General features: G+C 48.1%; 1 protein-coding gene across 1 annotated transcript; it reads right to left on the bottom strand.

The window, feature by feature from the left end:
* Positions 1-3,646: 3,646 nt before the first annotated feature.
* On the bottom strand, positions 3,647-18,614 carry CC2D1A (coiled-coil and C2 domain containing 1A). The gene is given in 30 exon segments (XM_075272503.1): positions 3,647-5,453; positions 5,531-5,578; positions 5,963-6,039; positions 6,409-6,535; positions 6,607-6,667; positions 6,749-6,801; positions 6,958-6,969; positions 6,971-7,090; positions 8,910-9,000; positions 9,076-9,175; positions 9,257-9,308; positions 9,478-9,536; positions 9,612-9,679; positions 9,976-10,092; positions 10,200-10,258; positions 10,526-10,636; positions 10,709-10,881; positions 10,972-11,041; positions 11,367-11,512; positions 11,648-11,720; positions 12,644-12,774; positions 13,141-13,215; positions 13,881-13,953; positions 14,541-14,659; positions 14,761-15,037; positions 15,117-15,248; positions 16,096-16,158; positions 16,668-16,768; positions 17,735-17,855; positions 18,494-18,614. Coding segments are annotated over 30 exon segments (2,805 nt in total). The 5' UTR covers positions 18,569-18,614; the 3' UTR covers positions 3,647-5,432.
* Between the last annotated feature and the right edge of the window lie 5,477 nt (positions 18,615-24,091).

The raw sequence follows: 24,091 nt of genomic DNA, 5'->3' as shown, positions 1-24,091 counted from the left end.
GACGCAGACATTAGCGCGCCGTCATTGGCTAGTGTTGCACTTCAAGTTGATGAAGTGTGATTGGCTAAACCGTACCTACTGCGGTAATAGTGACCAATCAGGGCGCGGGGAAGGACTGGTCTCCATGGTGATCGGCTAGACGCTGAGGATGTGCAGCGCGCATGGGCTGTCAGTCAGTCAGTGTTAGAGTGCCTGCCGTGCTCCGTACACTGTCTCCCAGAATACAGAGGTCTACTACTGTGCCCATAGGTGTGACAGACATAACACCAACAGCCTCAGCGCCACCAAATATGTGCCCCAATATCCCAAACCTGCGCTGACATGGAAACCTATATCAGTGCCAGCTCGAGGGACCCCATAACCTGCCAGAGAAACCTCCATAACCATGTGCCAGGCAGCGATACCAATGTAGGTGCCACTGGTTACATGTGCCCCATAACTGTGCGCGGCCATAGAAGTCCAAATAAGTGCTGGGCAGAGGGACCCCATACCCATGTATCTCCAGAGAGGCCTCCATTACTGTGCCAGCCAAAGATACCCATATACATATCACCAGCCACATGTGCCCCATAACTGTGCGCGGCCATAGAAGTCCAAATAAGTGCTGGGCAGAGGGACCCCATACCCATGTGTCACCAGAGAGGCCTCCATTACTGTGCCAGCCAAAGATACCCATATACGTATCACCAGTCACATGTGTCCCATATCTGTGTGCGGCCATAGACATCCAAATAAGTGTTGGGCAGAAGTAGCACATACCCATGTATCTCCAAAGAAACCTCCATGACAGTGATCCGGCCAAAGTCACATGTGCCCCATAACTGTGCGCTGCCATAGACGTCCATACAAGTAGCAGGGAGAAGTCCCCCATAACAAAGTATCACAACAGAAGCCAACGTCATTAGCCCCCCAAGACCACTGGGCACATTGCTCAACACACCCAATGATCAGCGTGTTCACATTCAGCAGATTTGGCTGCAATGTCTGTAATAACTGATATTCAGGAGGCCTCCCCGCACCCCAGGGCCAGGAATCGCTCAGCGCACTAAAGGATTCCACTCCATTCACAGTAAGATGCGTCTTACACCACTGACAATGTCCACAATGCCCCTGAACACTCCTGTATGGCTAACGTCTTCTCCTCAGCAAGCCAATGGTCTGATGAAGGTCCTAAATGGGCCGAAATGTTTCACTTTGTACTGTGTGGACTGCGTGAGAGTAATAGGTAGTATGTCAGACATATTGAGCGCCTGACTCTTATCGCTATTACTGGAGGAATGATCTATGACTGCGGTCAGGGGCACTCAGCTGTAGGGTGTTCATGCCAATGGGAACCATCACTCTAGCTGTTATAGGTGCCCCAAGACGATGCAAGTTTATAGATGACTCTATAGCAGGGGTAGGAAACCTTCAGCAATTGTAAAACTACAACTCCCAGCATGCATACTTCTTCAGTTGGTCTCCCATGGAAGTGAGTGGAGCATGCTGGGAGTTGTAGTTTCACAGCAGCTGGAGCGCCGAAGGTTGCCGACCCCTGCTCTATAGGGTCATGTAAAGGAGTGAAGAAACATGGCCTGGTCAGATGGATCCAGATTTATGTTTTACCATGGAGGGGAATAAATCTGTCAGGTGTGAACAGGTCAGGTTGATGGGGGAGGAGTAATGGCGTAAGGAAGGTTTTCTTGGTGCAGCCTGGGTCTTCTCATACTTGTGTTTGTCACCATGAAGTATACTGCTTCTAAAGGACAAACGAGGTCCAACACACTACAAGATGAGTGTCCTTAATAAAGTGGCTACCACCCTGTCTATGGGGAACTAACCGCGTAATACAAGTCACTGTAACAGCCAAGGATGCAATTCTCTAATAAAGGAAATTTTAAAGAGATGTCCAGGCTAAAAAAAAAATAGATAGGTCATCAATCCCAGATAGGTGTTGATCTGACATCCGACACCCCAACTGATCTCAGCAGCTGATCCACAGAGAAGGGAGAGGAAGTAAGTAGCGCTGTTCTCTGCGTAGTGGCCAGACCTGGTACTGCAGATCAGCTCCCAATCACTTGAATGGGGGCTAGGCTGCAATGACTCACTTCAGCCACTACACACAGAACAGCGCTGTTTGCTTCTTGCTCCATTCTCTGGTGTCAGACCCCCACAAATCTGATATTAGTGACTTTAGAATAGGTCCATCAATACTTTTCGAATGGAAGAACCCTTTAATGTAAGGTTGGGCACTTAAGATACATAGTAAATGGAAAAACACTGAATAAAACTGATCATGAAAGAGAATTAGGGAACATTATTGAGCAAAATACACTTTTGTGACCAGCCCCCGGCCAAGGCAAAGAAATCATGCGGTGAATCCAGAGACATAGAAGTGTATGATAACATGGTCGCCTCATACAGATCACTAGTCAGACCACACATGGAATATTGTGGCATATTTGGGATCCAGTATGGGACAGAGCAGAGCTCACCCCATGAAGCTTCACCCAGACAGGTGTGGTGACCCGATTCTAGACCTGGGCCGTGTTCTGTGAGTCACCTATAGGTCACATGAGAATATTTAGGCACCAGCCCTTTTAGATGCTGCAATAACCATTTATTTTAGGACCTTGAAACAGGTTTGTTTAGGGTGTGTTGGGAGCCATGTCTGCAGCGACTGACGTGAAGAAAGAATGCACAGGGTTAAAGGGGTATTCTGCAATTACTATATTGGTGACCTATTGTTAGGGTAGGACATCAATATTGCTTGGCTAATGGTGAGACCCCCACTGAGCAGTCTATGAAGGGGTATCCCCATGTGTACTGCTCCATAGGTCAGCGTGGTATACTAGTGGCGGTAAAGGGTATTACACTACTACTACATCAGCACTGTGCATGTGAATGGACCAGTGTAAACAATGGAGATGAACATTCTGCGACAGATACTCATAGCCCATCCTAATAAGATGGGGGACATCCATACAACGTATGGATGAAGTGTTGTGGCCCAAGCCAGGCTAGGAGCACAAGGCGACGGTATTCATGACTGCTGTCATGTGACCATAGATCACCGCGCCTCCCTGTGACCCCTTCACCAATGTAAGTAAACAGTCACACCGCTATCTAGTGGCGATCATGACTCCGAGACACACTTGCCGCACCCTCGTGTCGCAGGGTAAATCCATTCACTTACATTAGTAAAGGAGTTCCAGGACATGACAGTCACATGACAGCAGTCATAGCCTAAGTGTTTAGAGGGAGAGAGCCTATTAAAATTAGCAATTTAGATGACGAGTGTCCTGGTTAAGAGTATTAACCCTTTTGTTAGGGTGTGCAGAGCTGTGGCCCCCTAGCCAGTCCAGTCTGTCTCATTAACCCATCTAAATATAATGGCCGCCTATTAGAGATGAGCAAACACTGTTCGGATCAGCCGTTCCGAACAGACGCTCCCATAAAAACGAATGGAGGCACCTGGCACGTACACTTTGCCGGCGGCCGATCGCCGTGCCAGGTGCTTCCATTCATTTCTATGGGAGCATGCTGTTCGGAACGGCTGATCCGAACAGTGTTCGCTCATCTCTACCGCCTATCAGCGCCCTACATCACCTTGCCGGACCCCCTAATAGCCGATGTGAAGAGGACAGACACTGTGTCATATATAGTATATATTTATTGTATCGATCATCGCATATACAGTAACTACACAATGCATAGTATTCATTGCAATAGTACACGTCACGTAGCAGCAGCGGAGGCAGCCATGTTTTTTGACTGACGCAGTATATTGTTTGTTGCCATTAGCGTTACAGCAGAGACCACTATTAGTAAGTAATGCCATTGTGAAAGCCGCCTAGATCTTCACCACAAACCAGTGATGTCACTGGAGAAGCCATGTTATTGGAAATAGCTCTCCGCATGAAGGAAGAAAACTTTATAGCGCCACCTGGAGGTGACTAAGGGGGTGTCCACACTTGTGCCCCTGTGCACCCTGTTTCTGTCCACCATGCTTGTGTCCTAATCCCCTCAGGGAAACAGTATTTGTTTGTTTTTACAAAGACACAAAGTCGGACATGCAGAACTTTATGTCCATCCAAAAACAGGCAGAGAGGCTGCAGACGGACACCGACGGTTTGCTTTAAAAACCTATTCAACTGAATGGGTTTGAAAACTGACCGCGAGGAAGCCGTCCCCTCCCTTTACAGTTTCACGGACGGAAACCTCTAGGTGGACAGCAGACGCTGGTGTAAGCTGTGCCAGAGATGGAAGGCATCATGGGGCACCTGCTGCAAGTCAATATATGTCCTTTTAAAAGGGCAACTCACCTGTAGGTGGCGCTAGAGAGTTTTCTCTTCCATACCTTTCCTTAGTGAGGGAGTAATGGTGCGGTTGTAGTAGGCTCAGTTACTGCCCCCTAGTGAAGGATACTGGTTCAGCAGCAATATGGCTGCCCTGTGAGTACATTGCGGTGTACTGTACCGCTGCCTATATACTATGTACACAGTTCTACTATAAGATGTGCTACGTGTGACTGGAACCTATGTGCACTAAGCTGAGGTAGCCTGTGAATGTGCCGCCCATTACACCCCATTCACAGGAGAGTTAAAGGGGTTGTCCAGGATTTAGGTTAGGCCAAAAACATCTTGTCATGGGGGCCCTGCACCGATCAGCTGTACAGGCTAATTCTGATGCCGAAACACAGGGCCAAAAACAAATTACACAGCTGCAATGACTACAATGAGCGCTCGCTATGCTGCCATACCATGGCCCGGCCACTATACAACAGGGCACAGAGACAACTGCTACAGGCCCCATGTTAAGTATGGGAGAACAATTTGGAAGGGGGGGGGGGGGGGGTGGATGAGTTTTTGTGTTCACAATCCCTTTAAACACAAGTGCACAGGGATGGGGGAGAGCGGCACAAACATGACACTGATACATAACACCATGAGGCCCATACATTAACATACAAGACGATGATGATGGAATGAGGGCTGCCATGTTGTTTTATGACTTTATTACTATTCTTAGCAGCAGCTGAATGGTCATTTACACGTAAAAAGCTGATGGAGAGATGAGAACGGCCAGTCACACGGGTATAATGTAGTGCGGACAGATAACCACGCGCTCACACCACGGGCACACTCACTGCTAGTGCATTAGTGTAGACGAGCGGTAAGAAAGTGCTGGAAAGGTCTGATTGTCACAGGAGATGGTGGCGTGCCAATGTAGTGTGCTCAGAGGAATAAGGCACTGGTCCCCAACTACTATGGGAGTGTATGTAAACATCTGAAAGAGCGTCTTAGGAGAAGGTTACAGCATCCTGGAGAAGAGGGGGCTGGGGGAGAGGAAATGACAGCCTCCTGGAGGAAGGGCAGGGGTGGTAATGGCCTCCAGGGCATGGGGAAGGGGTGGCTGACAGCATCCGGGTAAGGGGAGAACTGAAATTATCTTCATCTAGACATTTTCTGCAGCTGGTGAGAGGAAAGAAGAAATGTCAGTAGTGAGGTTACCCCTCCCCCAGCACTGCACACCCCTAGCGTGCACCCACCTCATTGCCGACAAGGTTCCTCTTGTATAAAGCCTCCTTGGCTGCTTCCTAAAAGGTGACAACAAATAGTGGAGTCAGACAGGCTGTATATACTGTAGACAGAGCCTCGTGTAATAGTGAGCATGCTGAGGTGGTCTTGTAGGGTCTCTCAGATCATTGTCTCACTAATACAGTACAATGCTAAGCAGTCACACAATACTGACACAGCATCACCACATACACAGGCTCTGTATGGCAATACATGGAGTCCTTGTATATCCACGCTACAGTCCAGCAGGCACTCCATGGGACACAGCAGTTGTCCCCTATAGGCTCCCATAACAGGTCACTTTGAGAAAAAAAAAATCTCCATAGAAGATCTCAGGAGCTGAAGTCTATAGGTATATTACAAATCCATACAATACACCATGGCCATGACTATGGCCCACTCACCCGGTTCCCCTCCTGACCCAGACGTCGTGCAGAGTCGGAGTAAAACTGCAAGTACCGTTCCAGCTGCTGAATATATTCTGAAAGTGCAAGGAGAGAAAGGTGAAGGGAAAAACTGGGAGACCCCGATATTTCATAGTCACTCACCCTGTAATGTCACATCCATTGGTCACATGGCCATGCTGAAGCTTAGTCTCATTGAAATGAATGTGCCTGAGCTGCAATACCAAACACAGCCACTATACAATGTATGGCGCTGTGCCTTGTAAAGAGTGAAGGGGCCACAATCCCCAATCAGCTGACGTGGGGATGGGGGGGGGGGGGGTTCAAGGTCTCAGATCTTCACTGATCTGATACTGATAACCTATCCTAAGGACAAGTGACTAATATGATAATCCCAAAAAATCCCTTTAAGGGGGCAGTTTCAGTATTGGTGCACAATGTCTCACCAGCACGGATAGAAGGTCCTCCCTGGCGTAGCTGCTGCACCTGCTGCTGGCTGCGCTGAGTGACATCATTAAGGAGGGTTATGAGGTCATCAGGAGGGGGGCGGTGCTGCTGTTTGTAGGTGAGGATCTGGAGGAGAAGCAGAAGTGAATGAAAGCAGTGGATACGGATGAGACAGATCTGTAGACTTATAGACTCACTTTCTTTTCCAGCTTTTCCTTCTCAAAGGCCAGGACACTCAGGCAGTGCAGGGTCTGGGGGCTGAAATCCCAGGACAGGGGGGTATTAGGGGGAGCGCAGAGACTATCACACCTCATACAATAGAGTCATCCTTGCACTCACCTACTGGATGGAGATTTACTTGGAGTTGGTTGCTTGGGCTTTGAAGATGGAGCCTGTAAGAAACATAAAGGGAGGTGTCAATAGCCCCCCAAATACAGAATATCCCCAGTCATCTCTGTCCAGGAGACTCGGGTGACAGTCAGTGCGGCTAACATCAAAGGAGCCGTCACCCAGCTTTACTAGAGTCAATTGTGACAAACTAATGTTACCGGGGGTAAAGCTGACGGGCTCCACAACCAACCACTTCTCTGTGCTGCTGCTCAGCTGTTGCGACGTGAAGGGCTCACGTATTCGGACGCAAACCTCTAATTTGCCTCCTGTAGGTCTGCGGCCGTCCATCACCTACAAGATGGTAATATGTACAGATCAGTATATAGGAGGAGGTAACGCGTACAGATCAGCGTATAGGAGGAGGTAACACGTACAGATCAGTATATAGGAGGAGGTATTACGTACAGATCAGTATATAGGAGGAGGTAACACGTACAGATCAGTATATAGGAGGAGGTAACACGTACAGATCAGTATATAGAAGAGGTAACACGTACAGATCAGTATATAGGAGGAGGTAACACATACAGATCAGTATATAGGAGGAGGTATTACGTACAGATCAGTATATAGGAGGAGGTAACACATACAGATCAGTATATAGAAGAGGTAACACGTACAGATCAGTATATAGGAGGAGGTAACACGTACAGATCAGTATATAGGAGGAGGTAACACGTACAGATCAGTATATAGGAGGAGGTAACACGTACAGATCAGTATATAGGAGGAGGTAACACGTACAGATCAGTATATAGGAGGAGGTAACACGTACAGATCAGTATATAGGAGGAGGTAACGCGTACAGATCAGCGTATAGGAGGAGGAAACACGTACAGATCAGTATATAGGAGGAGGTAACACGTACAGATCAGTATATAGGAGGAGGTATTACGTACAGATCAGTATATAGGAGGAGGTAACACATACAGATCAGTATATAGGAGGAGGTATTACGTACAGATCAGTATATAGGAGGAGGTAACACATACAGATCAGTATATAGGAGGAGGTATTACGTACAGATCAGTATATAGGAGGAGGTAACACGTACAGATCAGTATATAGGAGGAGGTATTACGTACAGATCAGTATATAGGAGGAGGTAACACGTACAGATCAGTATATAGGAGGAGGTAACACGTACAGATCAGTGTATAGGAGGAGGTAACACGTACAGATCAGTATATAGGAGGAGGTAACACATACAGATCAGTGTATAGGAGGAGCTATTACGTACAGATCAGCGTATAGGAGGAGGTAACACGTACAGATCAGCGTATAGGAGGAGGTAACGTGTATAGGAGGAGGTAACACGTACAGATCAGCGTATAGGAGGAGGTAACACGTACAGATCAGCGTATAGGAGGAGGTAACACGTACAGATCAGTATATAGGAGGAGGTATTACGTACAGATCAGTATATAGGAGGAGGTAACACATACAGATCAGTATATAGGAGGAGGTATTACGTACAGATCAGTATATAGGAGGAGGTAACACATACAGATCAGTATATAGGAGGAGGTATTATGTACAGATCAGTATATAGGAGGAGGTAACACGTACAGATCAGTATATAGGAGGAGGTATTACGTACAGATCAGTATATAGGAGGAGGTAACACGTACAGATCAGTATATAGGAGGAGGTAACACGTACAGATCAGTGTATAGGAGGAGGTAACACGTACAGATCAGTATATAGGAGGAGGTAACACGTACAGATCAGTGTATAGGAGGAGCTATTACGTACAGATCAGCGTATAGGAGGAGGTAACACGTACAGATCAGCGTATAGGAGGAGGTAACGTGTATAGGAGGAGGTAACACGTACAGATCAGCGTATAGGAGGAGGTAACACGTACAGATCAGCGCATAGGAGGAGGTAACATGTACAGATCAGTATATAGGAGGAGGTAACACGTACAGATCAGTGTATAGGAGGAGGTAACACATACAGATCAGTATATAGAAGGAGGTATTACGTACAGATCAGTATATAGGAGGAGGTAACTCATACAGATCAGTATATAGAAGAGGTAACACGTACAGATCAGTATATAGGAGGAGGTAATACACATAGATAAGGGTTAATAATAGTAAATTACCTCCAGTATGTCACGGATCTCACAAGTGTTGTCTAAAGCCTCCAGCTTAAGGTGGGCTGTTCCCAGCACCCGGTCAGACTTGAAGAGCCCCCTACAGACAGAGCCCGGTATTACCACTGTATCCCATAATACTGTAATCCTGTTTCCTTCCCGCTCCCTCATTTACCCTTTCTGGATGATTTCAAACTTGATGCCCTTGGCTTGTATCGCCCTCTTCAGGCCGCGGTGATTGCGATTTATCTGCAGGTTGAACTTCTCTTTATAAACTGCAGACAAAGGGGTGATGTGAATAGTGGTGGGTGTATACACATGTAACATACTGGGACACTCCCTGCACCCCTACAAACCTGGAGAGTTGGTCCCTTTTATTACACTGGTCTTATCTCTCTGCGCTTCCTCCTGCAATGACAACACGAGATATAACATGGTGACGCCCGTCCTGCTGTAGATTCTCTGTTGAGCACCATCTATACATATCTCACAACAATCTTCCATGTTGTACATATCTCCAATCTCCAGGTCTAACCCATCATCACATACCATACAACACACGATCTGCTCCTCTTACCATACTGGGATAAGCAAACTCAAAGCGTGCAAAGGTGTCCATATCACTGGGAGACGATCCTGTAACAGAAGAACGGATTACAGCAAAGCCAAATCGAGGGGATCGCAGAAGGACGTAACCGTGACGGGACCTACCTGTGGGTAAATTCACTGCCTTATTCACATATAGTACAAGATCTGAGCTGGTCAGTTCTGGATATATCCTGCAGGGGGCAGACAAGAGTCAGATCGTGGCGAGGGCACCTAAATACATACACATTACTACACGTAGGTTTGGGTGGTTGAACCTGCTATCATTAGACTGCAGTCTTACAACATTGCAGTCTATGGTAAAATCCTTGAAGTCTCAATACTTGGCAGACCTGTGAGCCTGCAGAATGTACCCGAATCCACAAGTGCCGCAGCACTCACAGCATCTGAGGGGTTAAGTGCCTGCAGTCTAGAGAAGTCCCTGATCACAGACACAGGGGGAAACCCAAACCCCTCCAGCAATACTCACTTAACCATACTCATGGTCCTCTCCTCATAGTGACAGTGCGGTACAGGGAGCCCCCGGGCATGTGCCTGCTTCACCGTCTCAATGTACTTCATGCAATCCTCCGCTAGCTTCTCATATCTGTGAAGAAAGGGTTACTAAATGGTGACCAATGAACGGGGAATCATTTAACCCCTTTGCTGCGGAGGGTAGGGGGCCGGATTGCAGACATGTCACGATTTACTCACTTTGCGGTCTCTGTGATGTTCCCCAGATGGGTGAACTGCTGGGAATACGACATACACATCTAAAAGAGCAGAGTAAGAGACCTCATCAGTAATCTGGACGCACAGGATTATAGCGCCCCCTAGTGACCTCTACAGGTAAATTGTGGCACTGCACTTTATATAAGCTGCTATAGTACTTGTCAGCCAATCACGTTCCCCTCATTCCACCTACAGCCATCATGGCGGATCTTTACTAGGGCAGATGCCGACAATTTGCTGCTCTCCCCTATTACGTGAACATTCTCCACGAGGGCGATAGTTATATATAAATCCAATATGGCTCCCACCTCGTGCTGCTTCTTCAGCTGCTCCATCAGCTTGGTATACTTCTCACTGCTCTGGACTTTGCCTTGTCTGTCCAAGGTGAAATCATCTTGGTTTACAGGAGCAGGAGGAACCTGAAGAAGACATTGACCACTCAGTTCCTGTACAGGTTCGGGTAGTTGTCAGCCCACCAGTCATCTCTTTACCTTGGTGATATCTACAGGCAGGCCTCCCCGGGCAGCCTCGATCATGGGGTCCAGGCCCTTGGACTGGCGCAGGTACATTTTGGCGCCCTCCATGTCCTTGTGCTGCTTGGATCGCAGGGCGGCCGTCAGCAGCTGCTTCTTCCTCCTTTCTAAAAACTGAAGCTGCTGCTGAGCTGACAAAGGCAAAAATTACAGGAGGAGGCGAGATTATTGGTTGTCAGAGTAAAAGAAGATTAATTGTAGAACCCCAGTGAAGGACTAACCTTTTCCAGGCAACTTGGGACTCTTGGGGGGAGAAGGTTTGGGTGCCCCGGGTCCTGGGCGAGCAGCTGGCTGTAAGGAGAAGGAAATGGGAGTCACCAAGGATCTGGTGTCTATATACTCTACAGAATATGATATGACAAGGGGCAGTCATTGTTGTTTTCTGGGCCTTATTAATGGATGACCTACCCTTACTATAGGTCCATCACCCGCCATCCCTTTTTGCAGCTCAATCCCATTCAAGTGAATGGGCTGAGCTGCAATACCAAGCACGGCCACTATATAATGTACGGCACTGTGCTTGGTTTTCTCACCCACAGTCGGATCCCTGTCTTCAATCGTGACATATCCATCAATTAATAAGCCTGGAAAACCCCTTTAAGCAGGTCTGGTTAACCTTTGGAGGTCCAGTGGGCACTTTCTTTTCCTCTTCATCGTCCTCATCATCATCACCATCCTCCTGATTGGCCAGCTTCATCGCCGTCTGCAGCACACCCACCAGACTTTGCTCCTGGGCTTCAGAGCCTTGGATTGGTGGAAAACCTACAAAAGAACAGGAAGGTAAAGTGAGACCTGAGACCTGCGGAGTCACAATATCCTTCTGGTCATATCTGGGTATTTGTCAAGGGGGGAGATAAGCTGACAAGACGATAGGGCGCATGAATGGACCATACAGACCTGGTGGCACCGGCAGCTCTGCCAGATTGACTTGTCTTCCAGCCTTGTAGCTCCGTATGGCATCCTGGTATTGCTGTAGATGGGCAAACAAAACACAGAGCTCAAGAAATTGCAGAAAATCACTTCAAACATAACTTGATGTAGCTATGCGCAAAAAAAACAAACAAAAAACTCCATTTTTAATATCTCTGCTTGCTGACAGTGAATGGAGACACGTTTGTTTGAACACAGATCTTTTCAGATTTAAGATGGCTCACGTCTGAGGTTTTATTACAATTGTAGAGAACAAACACATCTGCAGAAACAAATCTCCATCTTGGCCTATTAGTTTGTTACAATGTATCAGTGCAGGTAACATGTAATTATCTGGAGTTCAGACTGTACAAAACTGTAGCAAACCCTCAGCTGTGAGATATTCAGTCTGTACAGGTCTGCAGCCTCTGCGTATAATAAGAAGGCTTCATTCACTGACAGCAAGCAGTGAACTGAATGGGCAACGATGGAAATTCATTAAATCCTTTGAAATCCGTTCAAAGCCTCTGCCCGAGCCATATTCACAGAAGTGGTGCAAGTCTTGGCAGAATCTATGGCAGCCCCGAGGCACAAGGACGCCAGGAGAAAGCGCCAAATTCATGATGAGGTACAGCCTAAACAGCTGTACAGGGGAAAGCAGAACCGCTGTAAAATAGGTCAGTCTTGACGAATCCCTCTCAAAGTCTACCAGAAATCTGCAGAATTTTTACTATACTATATACCAGGAGTAGGTAACCTTTGGCACTCCATCGGTTGTCAAACTACAACTCCCAGCATGCATATATATGCTCTGCTCTTCTTGGAATTCCCATGAAAGTGAATGGAGCATGATGGGAGTTGTAGTTTCACAGCAGCTGGAGGGCCAAAGGTTGCTGACCCCTGCTATATACTATATGTACAATACAATGATTTCTAGTAAGCCAGAATCCCCTGTGTATCACAGTCCTGCATGGCCGCTCTCACCTTGACAATGCGCTCGTGCATCCGCGCCTTGCGATCGTCTCCCTTTCCTTTTGCCTGATCAGAGGCGATGCGATACCGCTCCATCCTCTGCTGCAAAGCTTCCAAAGTGTCCTTAGGGGGAGGAGGTAAGCCTGGAACAGGAAGGTGGATATTAAGTGCTGCATGTAGATCATCATCCCAGGAGGACGGGACCATATACCCGTCCGAGTGTGCCATCCAAGGTGTCCGATGGTCTGTTCCAATGAAAATACAGCAGGTCTTATCTCTCTCCATTTTATTGGAACAGAACAGATCCCCAAGCGTCATTCGACTGCTTTCTGCTGCAATCTCGGACGCACCTTGGATGCACACTTAGGTCTAAGGTCAGCATTGAGAGCGGCCATTGCACCAGTCCATCATGTCCGTTCATTTTCTAAGAATTTCTGGTTTATCAGATGCTGGTGAGACATAACAGACCCGAAGATCTCTCTATAGCCAGCAGAGGGCATATAACTCACCTGAGGATGGGGAAGGGTCTGCGCTCACAGGAGACGGAGGGGCCACCACCACAGGCTTACTCGGGGCCAATTTATCTATTAATGAAAAAGGACAGGAACACGTCATCATACAATAGTCCTGCTCACACCGCGGAGGATTTGTTACATTGTAGCAATCTACATCATTCTATGCATCAGGTCTTCAAGTCGATGGCTCTTAGGGGGCGTTCACACTAGCGCCGCTGTCCGCCGTTTGTAATTCTGCCGCAAAGACAGACAAAACTGCTCGGGGACGGCTTGCCAGCGGCCATTTTGAAAACCCATTTATTTCAAGCAAACCGCTGGTGTCCATGTGAAGCCTCTCCGCCATGAAACTGGATTTTTGCACAGACACAAAGTCATGCATGTGCGACTTTGTGTCTGTGCAAAAAAAAGGTGATTCACAGAGACTCTGCATGTGTATAAAATACCCGACATCCACCGAACTATCACAGCGGATGTCAGGAAAGGGATGAAGAGGCTGCTAGGAGCGGAAAAACATGGCTGCTTTCTAACAAAAACAGCACCAAACTTGTCTATAAGTTATGTCTGGTATAGCAGCACTGTGAATGTAGCCGAGCTGCACAACCACACACACAACCTGTGGACAGGGGGCGCTGTTTCTTGAAGAAAGCAACTATAGCCTCTTATTCACTCACCAAAGCAATGCAAATTCCCACAGAAATATAGCATCATACTAGCCAAGGCAGGGGGAGACTCACCTGGTGGAGGGGGGAGATTGTTCAAATCCACCATCTGCCCAGAATCTAATGCCGACAACATGGGATCTAGAGACTGTAAAGAGTGTAAGGTGAAAAGGGTTAAACATGGAGGGAGGGGGAGGGGTGAAATCTTTATCATCTTGTGTCAGATTATAACCACCTTATTTATAGCTTCAAGGAAAGTTGGATGACAACCGATATGGCTACTAGTACTGGCACACAGACTGGGGAAATGAATCAAACCTCTGCTTATTTATGAGAGGCTGATGATTGCATACAGGAAGATTTAAGATCCTAGAAAGCTGGGTAATAGAAGAGATTTCCTGCACCCAGCTTTCTCAGGAACAGATACAATGATGAAAGGTGTTATTTTAATACGGATAACCTGTCGGAATTATATCAGTGGGGTCCGGTAGGTCATCAATATCCTGTGCCGGGCTGTCCATTGTTCTGGTCCGGAGGATCAGCACAACGTACAGGCAGACTGCTACAATAGCATACACATACACAGCGCGCCAGACCCCATTGACTGTCATGGAGTCCATTGTTTTCACAATGAAATTGGTGGACGAAAAAGTTGTGCGGGTCCACGGGTTTCAGGCTAACATTGCAAGATGTGAACTTTGCTTAAAATGCGTGAAGTAGAGAGCAGCGGCTCACCTTGGCGATGCGGTAATACTTGGTGGCCAGCTCAATGTCTCCCTGCTGCTTGCTCTGTACAGCCGCCAGTTTATATTCCCTCTGGAGATCCATCACTCTGGTCTTGTTCTCATCTGATCCTGTGAGGACGGAGTGACAAGTACATAGGTGACCCCCATGAAGCTGCCCCCACATCTGAGGTTACCCCAGTTCTATAAAAAGTATACACAGCACCACTTACCTGGGCTTGGCATGGTTGGAGCAGATGAGGTGGTGGGGGCAGAAATGGTGACAGGCTTTGGAAGGCTCTGAGGTTTGTTGGGCACCGGGGGAGGGGTCTTGGTGGGTGTAGGAACCTGTGCTGGGACTCCGTTCATAGCAGAGGGGTCTGGTGTGACAACTACTGCAGGAGGGGGTGCAGGAGCGCCTGAGGTTTTTCCAGTTGCAACTGGAGGAGGGATGTCCTCTGCGGACACAGAGCCGCCCCTTTTGACAGTCCACAGCATGTCCTCCAGACTCTGGGGGAAAGAGAGAACATAGAGGGGTGAGAAAACGGAGGGAGGAACATATTAGAGCCATTACCTGCAGAACCCATACCTTCACCCCACGCTCGTATCTTCTGGCTTTGCTTCCTTCTCCTGCCTGCTTGGCATTACTGAGGGCTTCCTTGTACATGGTCAGACGCTCCTGCAGTGTGCCCTCCATACTCCCTGTTGAAGCAGGCGCAGCCTGGGGGACGCAGAAGAAATAAAGAAGCAGAACTCAGTTTCCAATGCTATGACAGCCATAATAACAATGACAGGGACCAAGTCAAAGTTGATGACTGATGTCAGGACAATGCAGGTGGCCAAGGGCAGCGTGAACACGGCAATAACGCCCGACTCCGGGAAAGAGCAGTCCAGAAAAATAGTAACAATGGCTAATGACAGTCAGTATAATGGTGCATTCCCATAATCTTTAGGAAATGCACCACTTTATGAGAGGTAACCCAGCCTCGGATGCCCCCCATGATCTGGGGAATGAAGAGGCTGCAGGACTGATTTAACTCTGCATCACCGTCTCTGGTTTTCCTTTGAACAGGGTCGCTCTGGCCAGTCTGTAGCCGCCTCAGTCAAGTGAACACGATCATACTGCAGTTCCCTGTACGGCCTGTGGTCAGGGCACGCTGTGCAGGAAAAACTAAGACCTGCAGAGCCTTCATTCTCAGTTTCCGCTGGATGCCATTGATCATAAAGTGACGGCCTATCATGGAGAGTAACCGTTAGGCCCCATGTACACCTCCAAGTAAGCCATCCCGAGGGTCCGATGGTCTTTCCTATTCCGATGAAAATACAGCAGATCCGATTCTGTTTTGTTTCAATGGAACAGAGCAGATCGGAAGCCCCCGTAGGGGTAAGTGCATATGGAGGGCACTAGGATGATACTCAGATGTCACTCCCAGTATCACCCAACTGCATCTCGCTGCAAACTGAGTTGTGTGCATGGGACCTAACATTATCAGATGGGATGAAAGACAACATGCTAGCATTGAATCATATATACACCTCACATGTGGGACAGGAATGACCGAATATACCTTGACAGGGGGAGGAGTCACTTTTGGCTCTTCTTCTTCACCCAGTACTTCATCCAGTTCTGCCTGTAAATGACACCAAGAGCCGACAATCATACCGTATCTGACAATGAAGGGTTAGGATACTAATGATCTATCCTTAGGAAAGGAATCAGTATCAGATCACGGGGGATGTGACAGCCATTGGATATCCCTTCATCACAGCTGACTTGCCCAGGCAGATCATCCGCCTGACTACTATATCTACAATGGTACCAAGTGCTGAGTTTCTGCAGAGTTCTCAGCTGAGCAGCGCGATACTGCTACTTATACCAACAGTGGTAGCCACATGTGACAAAACCCACCCCCAAGATCATACAGGTAAATAGGGTAGGGGTTTCACCCACATGCAGCTGCTGTTGTGTTAGAACAGACCCTTTAGGAATCGAGGATCTGGTCAGGTGATCTCTTTTTACGATCCCATAGTTGTGCTCCCATAAGCCTCCACACCCCTTCATTGCTGTAATTGACCTGAAACACCCATTGGTTCCAACAGTACTTTTGGCCAGGCCTGTCCATCATTCCTCTCTACTCACCATCAAGTCTTCGTCATCATCCACATCTTCATCAATATCCTCGTCGACATCCTGCATGCAGAGAGCGGCCATGCGCTCAATATGCTCCATGGGGAGGGGGGCTGAGCGAGAAACCAGGGATAAAACATTAATGTACACATAAGACTGTAGAGCAGCGCTCCCCAATAGTGTTGAGCAAAGAGTATTCATCGAATACCTCGCTCCCATAGGAATGCGTGTTAGCGGGCGGCAAATATTCACTGCCCTTTGGTGTTCGGCCGCTTACACGCATTCCTATGGGAGCGAAGTATTTGACGAATACTATTCGCTCAACACTAGTCCCCAACCCTTTTCTACCAAGGACCACTTTCATGCATGCCAAATTTCCCATGGCCAACGGGGGTGGGGGTTTGGGGCAGGGTTTCAGCGATTGGGCGGTTTATAAGAAAACACAATAAAGTGAATATTTAATTATAACATTTCGGTATACTTTATTAAAGGAGATCTCTATCCATATCATGCATAGCGTATTGGTGGTATGGACAGCTCCTTTAATAAAAGTATGGGTAGAGCGTGAGGGGCCATCACTCAGGGGGCGCTATTACCCATGGTGCAATATGACAGTAATAGCGCCCCCACAGATAATAACATTACCTGTGTGTGGTGTTCCCTATACCAGCAGATCTTTCTCATACATGAGTCCTGTGGACACTTACCAGGTGTCGGCTGATGCTTGTAGGCTGCATAGAAGCATCAGTCAGGACCTAGTAGTCTACAGATGCCCCCAGTGACTGGGCCGGCCTGGTACCAAGTGATCTACGTCCTGGTCCACAGCCCGATCATTGGGGGAGCTCTGTTCTAGATAGCTCTAGATGTGATCTACATCTAGAATAAGGTAAGCTAGAATGAACAGGCTGCAGTACCAGTGACGGCCACTACACTAAAGTGCAGTGAGTGTACAGTCACATGACCAAGGTGTATGTCTCACTATGACATATAGATATCGGCCAGCACGAAGGTCAAGCTATGGAGAGACTAGAACTGCCCTGACTTTATAGGTCTTATATAGGTACACTACTGCTACTCACTTTTTCCTTTTGGCTTCTCCTTGGCAGCTTTGTTAGCCCCAGTGATGGCCATGAGCTCGGCCTCCAAACTCCCGTCATCATCAGAGTCTCCGGCATCAGGGAAACCGAGGAGGAATGGAGCCTGCGGGAGCGAACAACATAGCAATGTATAGTTATACCACATGTGAAGATGCACGCATGTATATACAGTAATGGCAGCTAGGTGCGTGTGTACTTACTCTGCTTGGTAACGACAGGTAGTGTGTGTGTGTATATATATATATATATATATATATATATACACACACACATACATATACACAGTAACGACAGGTAGGTGCATGTGTATATACGGTAATGACAGGTAGGTGCGTGTATACAGGTAGGTGTGTGTATGTGTGTGTATATACGGTAATGACAGGTAGGTGCATGTATACAGGTGTATGTATATATGATAATGACAGGTAGGTGCGTGTATATACGGTAATGACAGGTAGGTGTGTGTGTGTATATACGGTAATGACAGGTAGGTTTGTGTGTGTATATACGGTAATGACAGGTAGGTGCTTGTATACAGGTAGGTGTGTGTGTATATACGGTAATGACAGGTAGGTGCATGTATACAGGTGTATGTATATATGATAATGACAGGTACATGTGTGTATTGTGTGTATATACGGTAATGACAGGTAGGTGCGTGTGTATATACGGTAGTGACAGGTAGGTGTGTGTATACAGGTAGGTATATACGCAGTACGTATTCCCTATGGATGACCTCACCGCTTTGCTCGGTACCGCCGGCCTCCCTCCTCTTCCTCCTCCCCCTCCACCCCGGGCCTCTCTCCGGCCGCTCATCTTCTCCGCTACGGCGAAAAACAACTAGAATTACCGGGCTCTACTTCCGTGTCCGGCGTCACGTGACTGGGCCTGGACTACATCTCCCGGCGTGCCCCGCGGCTTCCTAAGCTTCACCTGGCACGTGATCAGTGTGCGGCCAAGGCGGGAAGAGCAGTGCGGAGAGAAGGGGGCGGGGCCTAAGAGTCCATGTCCAATATCCCTAGTGTGACTGAGCTGTGCGGGGACAGGTGTATGTGTGTGACCGTCATGGCCGCCAAATCATCATGATATCCTGTCATATACACCTATATATGTGTAATGGTATTAGGGGCCTGTGTATATATATGTGTATATATATATATATATATATATATATACACACACCAGAGTGCAGTATGTGTGCTGGCACATCCGGATCTGTTGTGACTGATGTACAGCTGGGGGGCCCAAATCTAACACCCCTACCTATTAGGAAAAAGGGGGCCAAGTCATGTGACCACAGCTCTGGCGCTATACTGGGTCATGTGACCACTGTGCAGAACATCACGTATATGGCGGATGGACACCAAGGGGCCAAAATATGAAGCAGAGACCTGCAGCCCCCTCATTGTATATCCTGGTGTCACACTGACCCAATGCACTAATGCCCACAATGGTGAAAAGCCAATAAGGTGGTCCAAAGCCTGAGGCTGCACTACTGAGGCAGTCTCACGTGCACATGTCCCCTTCTCAGTGCTATGATGGAGACCCCCTCTGTTCATCTCTATAGGACTGTCAGTGTACTATGCCCCATACAGAGGAACGGAGCGACTCCATTTAGACGGGTACAACAGACCCCCATTCTCGTATTCATTGCCCACTGGTCAGACCCCTCCAATCTACAACTTTTCCCCTATTCTGTAAGTTGTAGGCATAACTACATTATGGCCGCCATGATTTACACTGAAGCTAGGATACAGAGGGATATTTCAGTAGTGCAGCCTCGGTCTTCAGGCCTGGAATATCACATGATGTAAACATACAACTCTCATCGATTTAACTGAAGGACCTCTGAGAAAAGGAGATTTACCACTAAGATCTTTCTTTTTTTAGGTATAGAAAGCAATGAAGAGAAAAAGGAAGGTGACAAGTAAGGCCGTCTACCCGTGACACCGTGTTCTGTCCTCTCCCCTCCCCCACTCACCCATTAGGCTAGGGCTGGGCCTCCTGTGACTGTATCACTAATGTTAGTGGAGTCTCATTGTTACCCTTAGTGTGCCGGGACCACAACTTCTAGTTATGATAGGGTAACGCAGCATTCGCCCCAGGTAGAGGGGACATGTCTGACAGCAGGGCTAAAGGGTTGTCTGTTCCCAATGGCACCCAGTCTCATTTTGAAAGCAACTTTGGATTTGTGTGACCGAAATGTTGTTAAAAGCAGAATCCCCCCTGAGTTATGTGACATTATTCTATACACTATGGAAGTATTCACTAGATTATTTATTTTTAATCCTCAGATGCCAAGAAGACGTCAGGAGGCAGCGCCATGTCTTCAGGACCACCCTCCTCCCAGCCCGGCCTCAGGAGTCAGGAGCCGGCAGAAAACTGTATGACACAAGGCGACTCTTCCCTGGACCAAGGAAGAAAGCTGGAAACTCCTGATCAGGACATGGATGTGACTGGTGACCACCAAGCAGGGCCCTCCTCGGCAAGTATCTCAGGATCTTATATATACTATAGGTATGGAGAGTGGTACATAGGCTCCTGTATGTCAGTGGGCCCTAAGCACAGCAAATGAAGGGGCCAACAATGGGTCCAGTCTATCTGAAGCTGTTAGCAGAATGGATTATGTTATACTTTCAAACTTTCCCAAAATGTCTACGAGGCTCCCTCTAAAAGTTGTGACCTCCCCTGGGAGATCTCTCAGTTCCACTGGAATGTTCCCATATTCACCAGGTGCCCAAACATATCACATGTGACATGAGTGGCGTAACTAGGAATGGCGGGGCCCTCTGGCAAACTTTTGACATGGGCCTCCCAACCGACTGACGCTAACGACCTCGATTGACACACCCCCCGCGCGTTTCTGCGCACACTATTATGCCCTATAGAGGCCCCTGCACACAGTATTATGCCCCATAGTGGCCCCTGCACACAGTATTATGCCCCATAGTGGCCCCTGCACACAGTATTATGCCCCATAGTGGCCCCTACACACAGTATTATGCCCCATAGTGGCCCCTGCACACAGTATTACCCCCCATAGTGGCCCCTGCACACAGTATTATGCCCCATAGTGGCCCCTGCACACAGTATTATGCCCTATAGTGGCCCCTGCACACAATACTATGCCCCATAGTGGCCCCTGCACACAGTATTATACCCCATAGTGGCCCCTGCACACAGTATTATCCCCAATAGTGGCCCGTATACACAGTATTATGCCCCATAGTGGCCCCTGTACACAGTATTATGCCCCATAGTGGCCCCTGCACACAGTATTATGCCCCATAGTGGCCCCTGCACACAGTATTATGCCCCATAGTGGCCCCTGCACACAGTATTATCCCCCATAGTGGCTCCTGCACACAGTATTATCCCCCATAGTGGCCCCTGCACACAATATTATGCCCCATAGTGGCCCCTGCACACAGTATTATGCCCCATAGTGGCCCCTGCACACAGTATTATGCCCCATAGTGGCCCCTGCACACAGTATTATGCCCCATAGTGGCCCCTGCACACAGTATTATGCCCTATAGTGGCCCCTGCACACAATATTATGCCCCATAGTGGCCCCTGCACACAGTATTATGCCCCATAGTGGCCCCTGCACACAGTATTATCCCCCATAGTGGCCCCTGCACACAGTATTATGTCCCATAGTGACCCCTGCACACAGTATTATGTCCCATAGTGGTCCCTGTACACAGTATTATCCCCCATAGTGGCCCCTGCACACAGTATTATGTCCCATAGTGGCCCCTGCACACAGTATTATGCCCCATAGTGGCTCCTGCACACAGTATTATCCCCATAGTGGCCCCTGCACACAGTATTATGTCCCATAGTGGCCCCTGCACACAGTATTATGCCCCATAGTGGCCCCAGTACACAGTATTGTGTCCCATTGTGGACACCCATGAACAATTATTATACTCCGGGGTCTTTTCAGACCCCAGAGTATAATAATCGGAGACCCGGGGGGATAAAACATTACAAAACACTGTTACTTACCTATCCCCAGCTCCGCTGCACTCTCCACCGCTGTCGGCCATCTTCAATGACGTCCGGGACATCATGTGACTGGGGGGCTTGCGTCGCGATGCATATGGACGCAGGTCCCAGTCATGTGACATCAGGAACGTCACACAAGTAGGCCCGAAGCCTGCCCGGAGAGGTAAGTAACACTGTTTTTTATGTTCCCTTACCTCTCCTAGGCCTCCGATCATTATACTTGGGGGTCTATAATAGTGCTTGTGAGACCTGTTGCGTCACTTACCGTTCCCGGTCCCTGCCAGGATTGGTAAGTAAATAGGGCCCATTACCAGCTGGAGTAACTCCTAGTAACGGCCTGTTAAAAAAAAAACAAAAAAAAACGCAGCGGTAGCGGCTGTCGCCGGACCCCCTAATGTCCCGGGCCCTGTGGCAGCCGCTACCCCTGCTACCCCGGTATTTACCCCCCTGTGTGACATACACACTTTATGTGCAGGTCACATCATGGGGGGCATGGCCGACACATTTTGTGTTCATGTCACAAAGAAGGTGTTGTGGCCACATTAAAAGTTTTGCAGTACACTTCACATGCCACAAGCCTACTTATAAGAGTTGGCAAGTATGGATTATGTTCTTTACCGATAGATCAATCATCTGAGATTTTCATGTTTAGTGATGTCATCATGCCCGGAGCAGTGATGTCACTAGTGTCAGCTCCTGTACCAGTAGAGAAGACGATTCTGTATACAGTGTCCCCAAATATTCAATATAACACAGTCTAACTTTTATTTTAGGGCCTAACTGAGGGTCAGCTGAATACAACCAACCCAGAAATGTCTTCCCCACTGCCACTCCCTGCAGTAACCCCAACCTGCCACCAGGGGGAGCATCATGACATAGATGCTGCAGACAGCACAAATCCTACAGAACAAGTCAGTGATGGGATTGCAGATCATCTCTGGCTGATGCCCCTAGAAATATTAGAAAGTGATGTCAAATGTCCTGATGAGGCAGATATGGCGGCTACCAGTATAACGGAGACTACAGACATCAGCGAGCAAGTGTATGGAGAGTCCAAGACCAGTGAAACTATCAGCAAGCAAGTAAATGGAGAGCAGCAGACGGATGAAATGTCTGATATACCCATCATATTTATAGAGGGGAGGTGTATGGAGGTTGATAGTTGTAAGACAAGGGATGTCTCCAAGATGCAGCTTATAGAGACTTGCATGGACAAAGATGTCTCAGCCCTCCCAGTAGCTGGCTGTCATGAACCAAATTCTGATTCACAAGAAACACCCCCGGCTCGTCAACCTCGTAATGAAACCCCAGATTTATCCAATACCCCTGATATTCCAGAAATCACCCCCCAGTCATCCCTGGAGGGAGCAAATGACAAGTCCCCAACACCTGACTATGACGCGAAGATACAGGGAAGAGACGAGGCACATGGCCAAGATCTCCAAGGTCTTATGTCACCAGAAGAGCCCGGGACAAAGATGGCAGAGCAAGCAATACCATCACACCAAACTGCTGTCCTGACTGAGGATCCGAGAGTGCTGACCGATGGCCTGGACCTGCCGGACAGCCTGCTGGGAGCCTTGGAAGACAGCTTTTATGAGCCTGGAAAGGTACAGTATACAGGAGTGCTCGTGAGGCTGCACTACTGACAGATTCTCATATCTAACTAAGGTCTTGTGGGCCCAGGTGCAATCTTATCTCCCGGCCACCTACCTCATCCCTACAGCGAATTCTTGATAGTGATAGTTATGGGTGCTAAGGAGTTTAATCCACCTTAGTGTGGTCGGGCTATCTGGGGGTCTCCTTGGTTTATGGGCCAGGTGGAAGCTGCAACCTCAATACTGATGCCAGTGCTTATGGGTCTCCTAAGGCTCCTGGGCCTGGTGCGACTGCACCCCATCAAGTTACACCCCTGTACATGTCCACTTCTGGGTTTTATCCCAGTTAAAATCACAGTCTACACCAATATCTACATCCTACCTGGTTGGAATAGTGGCTGCTGTATTTGGGTGGGTGGTCTCATCACAACACACCCTTATCCGTAGATATTAAAGGGGTGGTCCAGGAATTTACTGATTTCTTCCAGGAGTCCGGAGAAGGTGAAAAATAAATAAAATAAAAAACAAAACATACTTGCTGTCCCTGGTGCTCCAATGTACCCTACCCCTGTCTGGTCCAGCAGTGCCCGGGGCATGACCTGGCAGAATTCCCAGTCACATGCAGTTAGGATTTCCGCCCATTCCTTAGGATAGGTCAACAACTCACAGGCAAATGATGTCACATTCATCAGTCACCTGACCTGTGCTGCTTAGTCCCATTAAAGTG

Source organism: Leptodactylus fuscus, chromosome 5, assembly GCF_031893055.1.
Source record: "Leptodactylus fuscus isolate aLepFus1 chromosome 5, aLepFus1.hap2, whole genome shotgun sequence".
Lineage (NCBI taxonomy): Eukaryota > Metazoa > Chordata > Amphibia > Anura > Leptodactylidae > Leptodactylus > Leptodactylus fuscus.
This window is presented reverse-complemented; position numbering and strand designations above follow the sequence as displayed.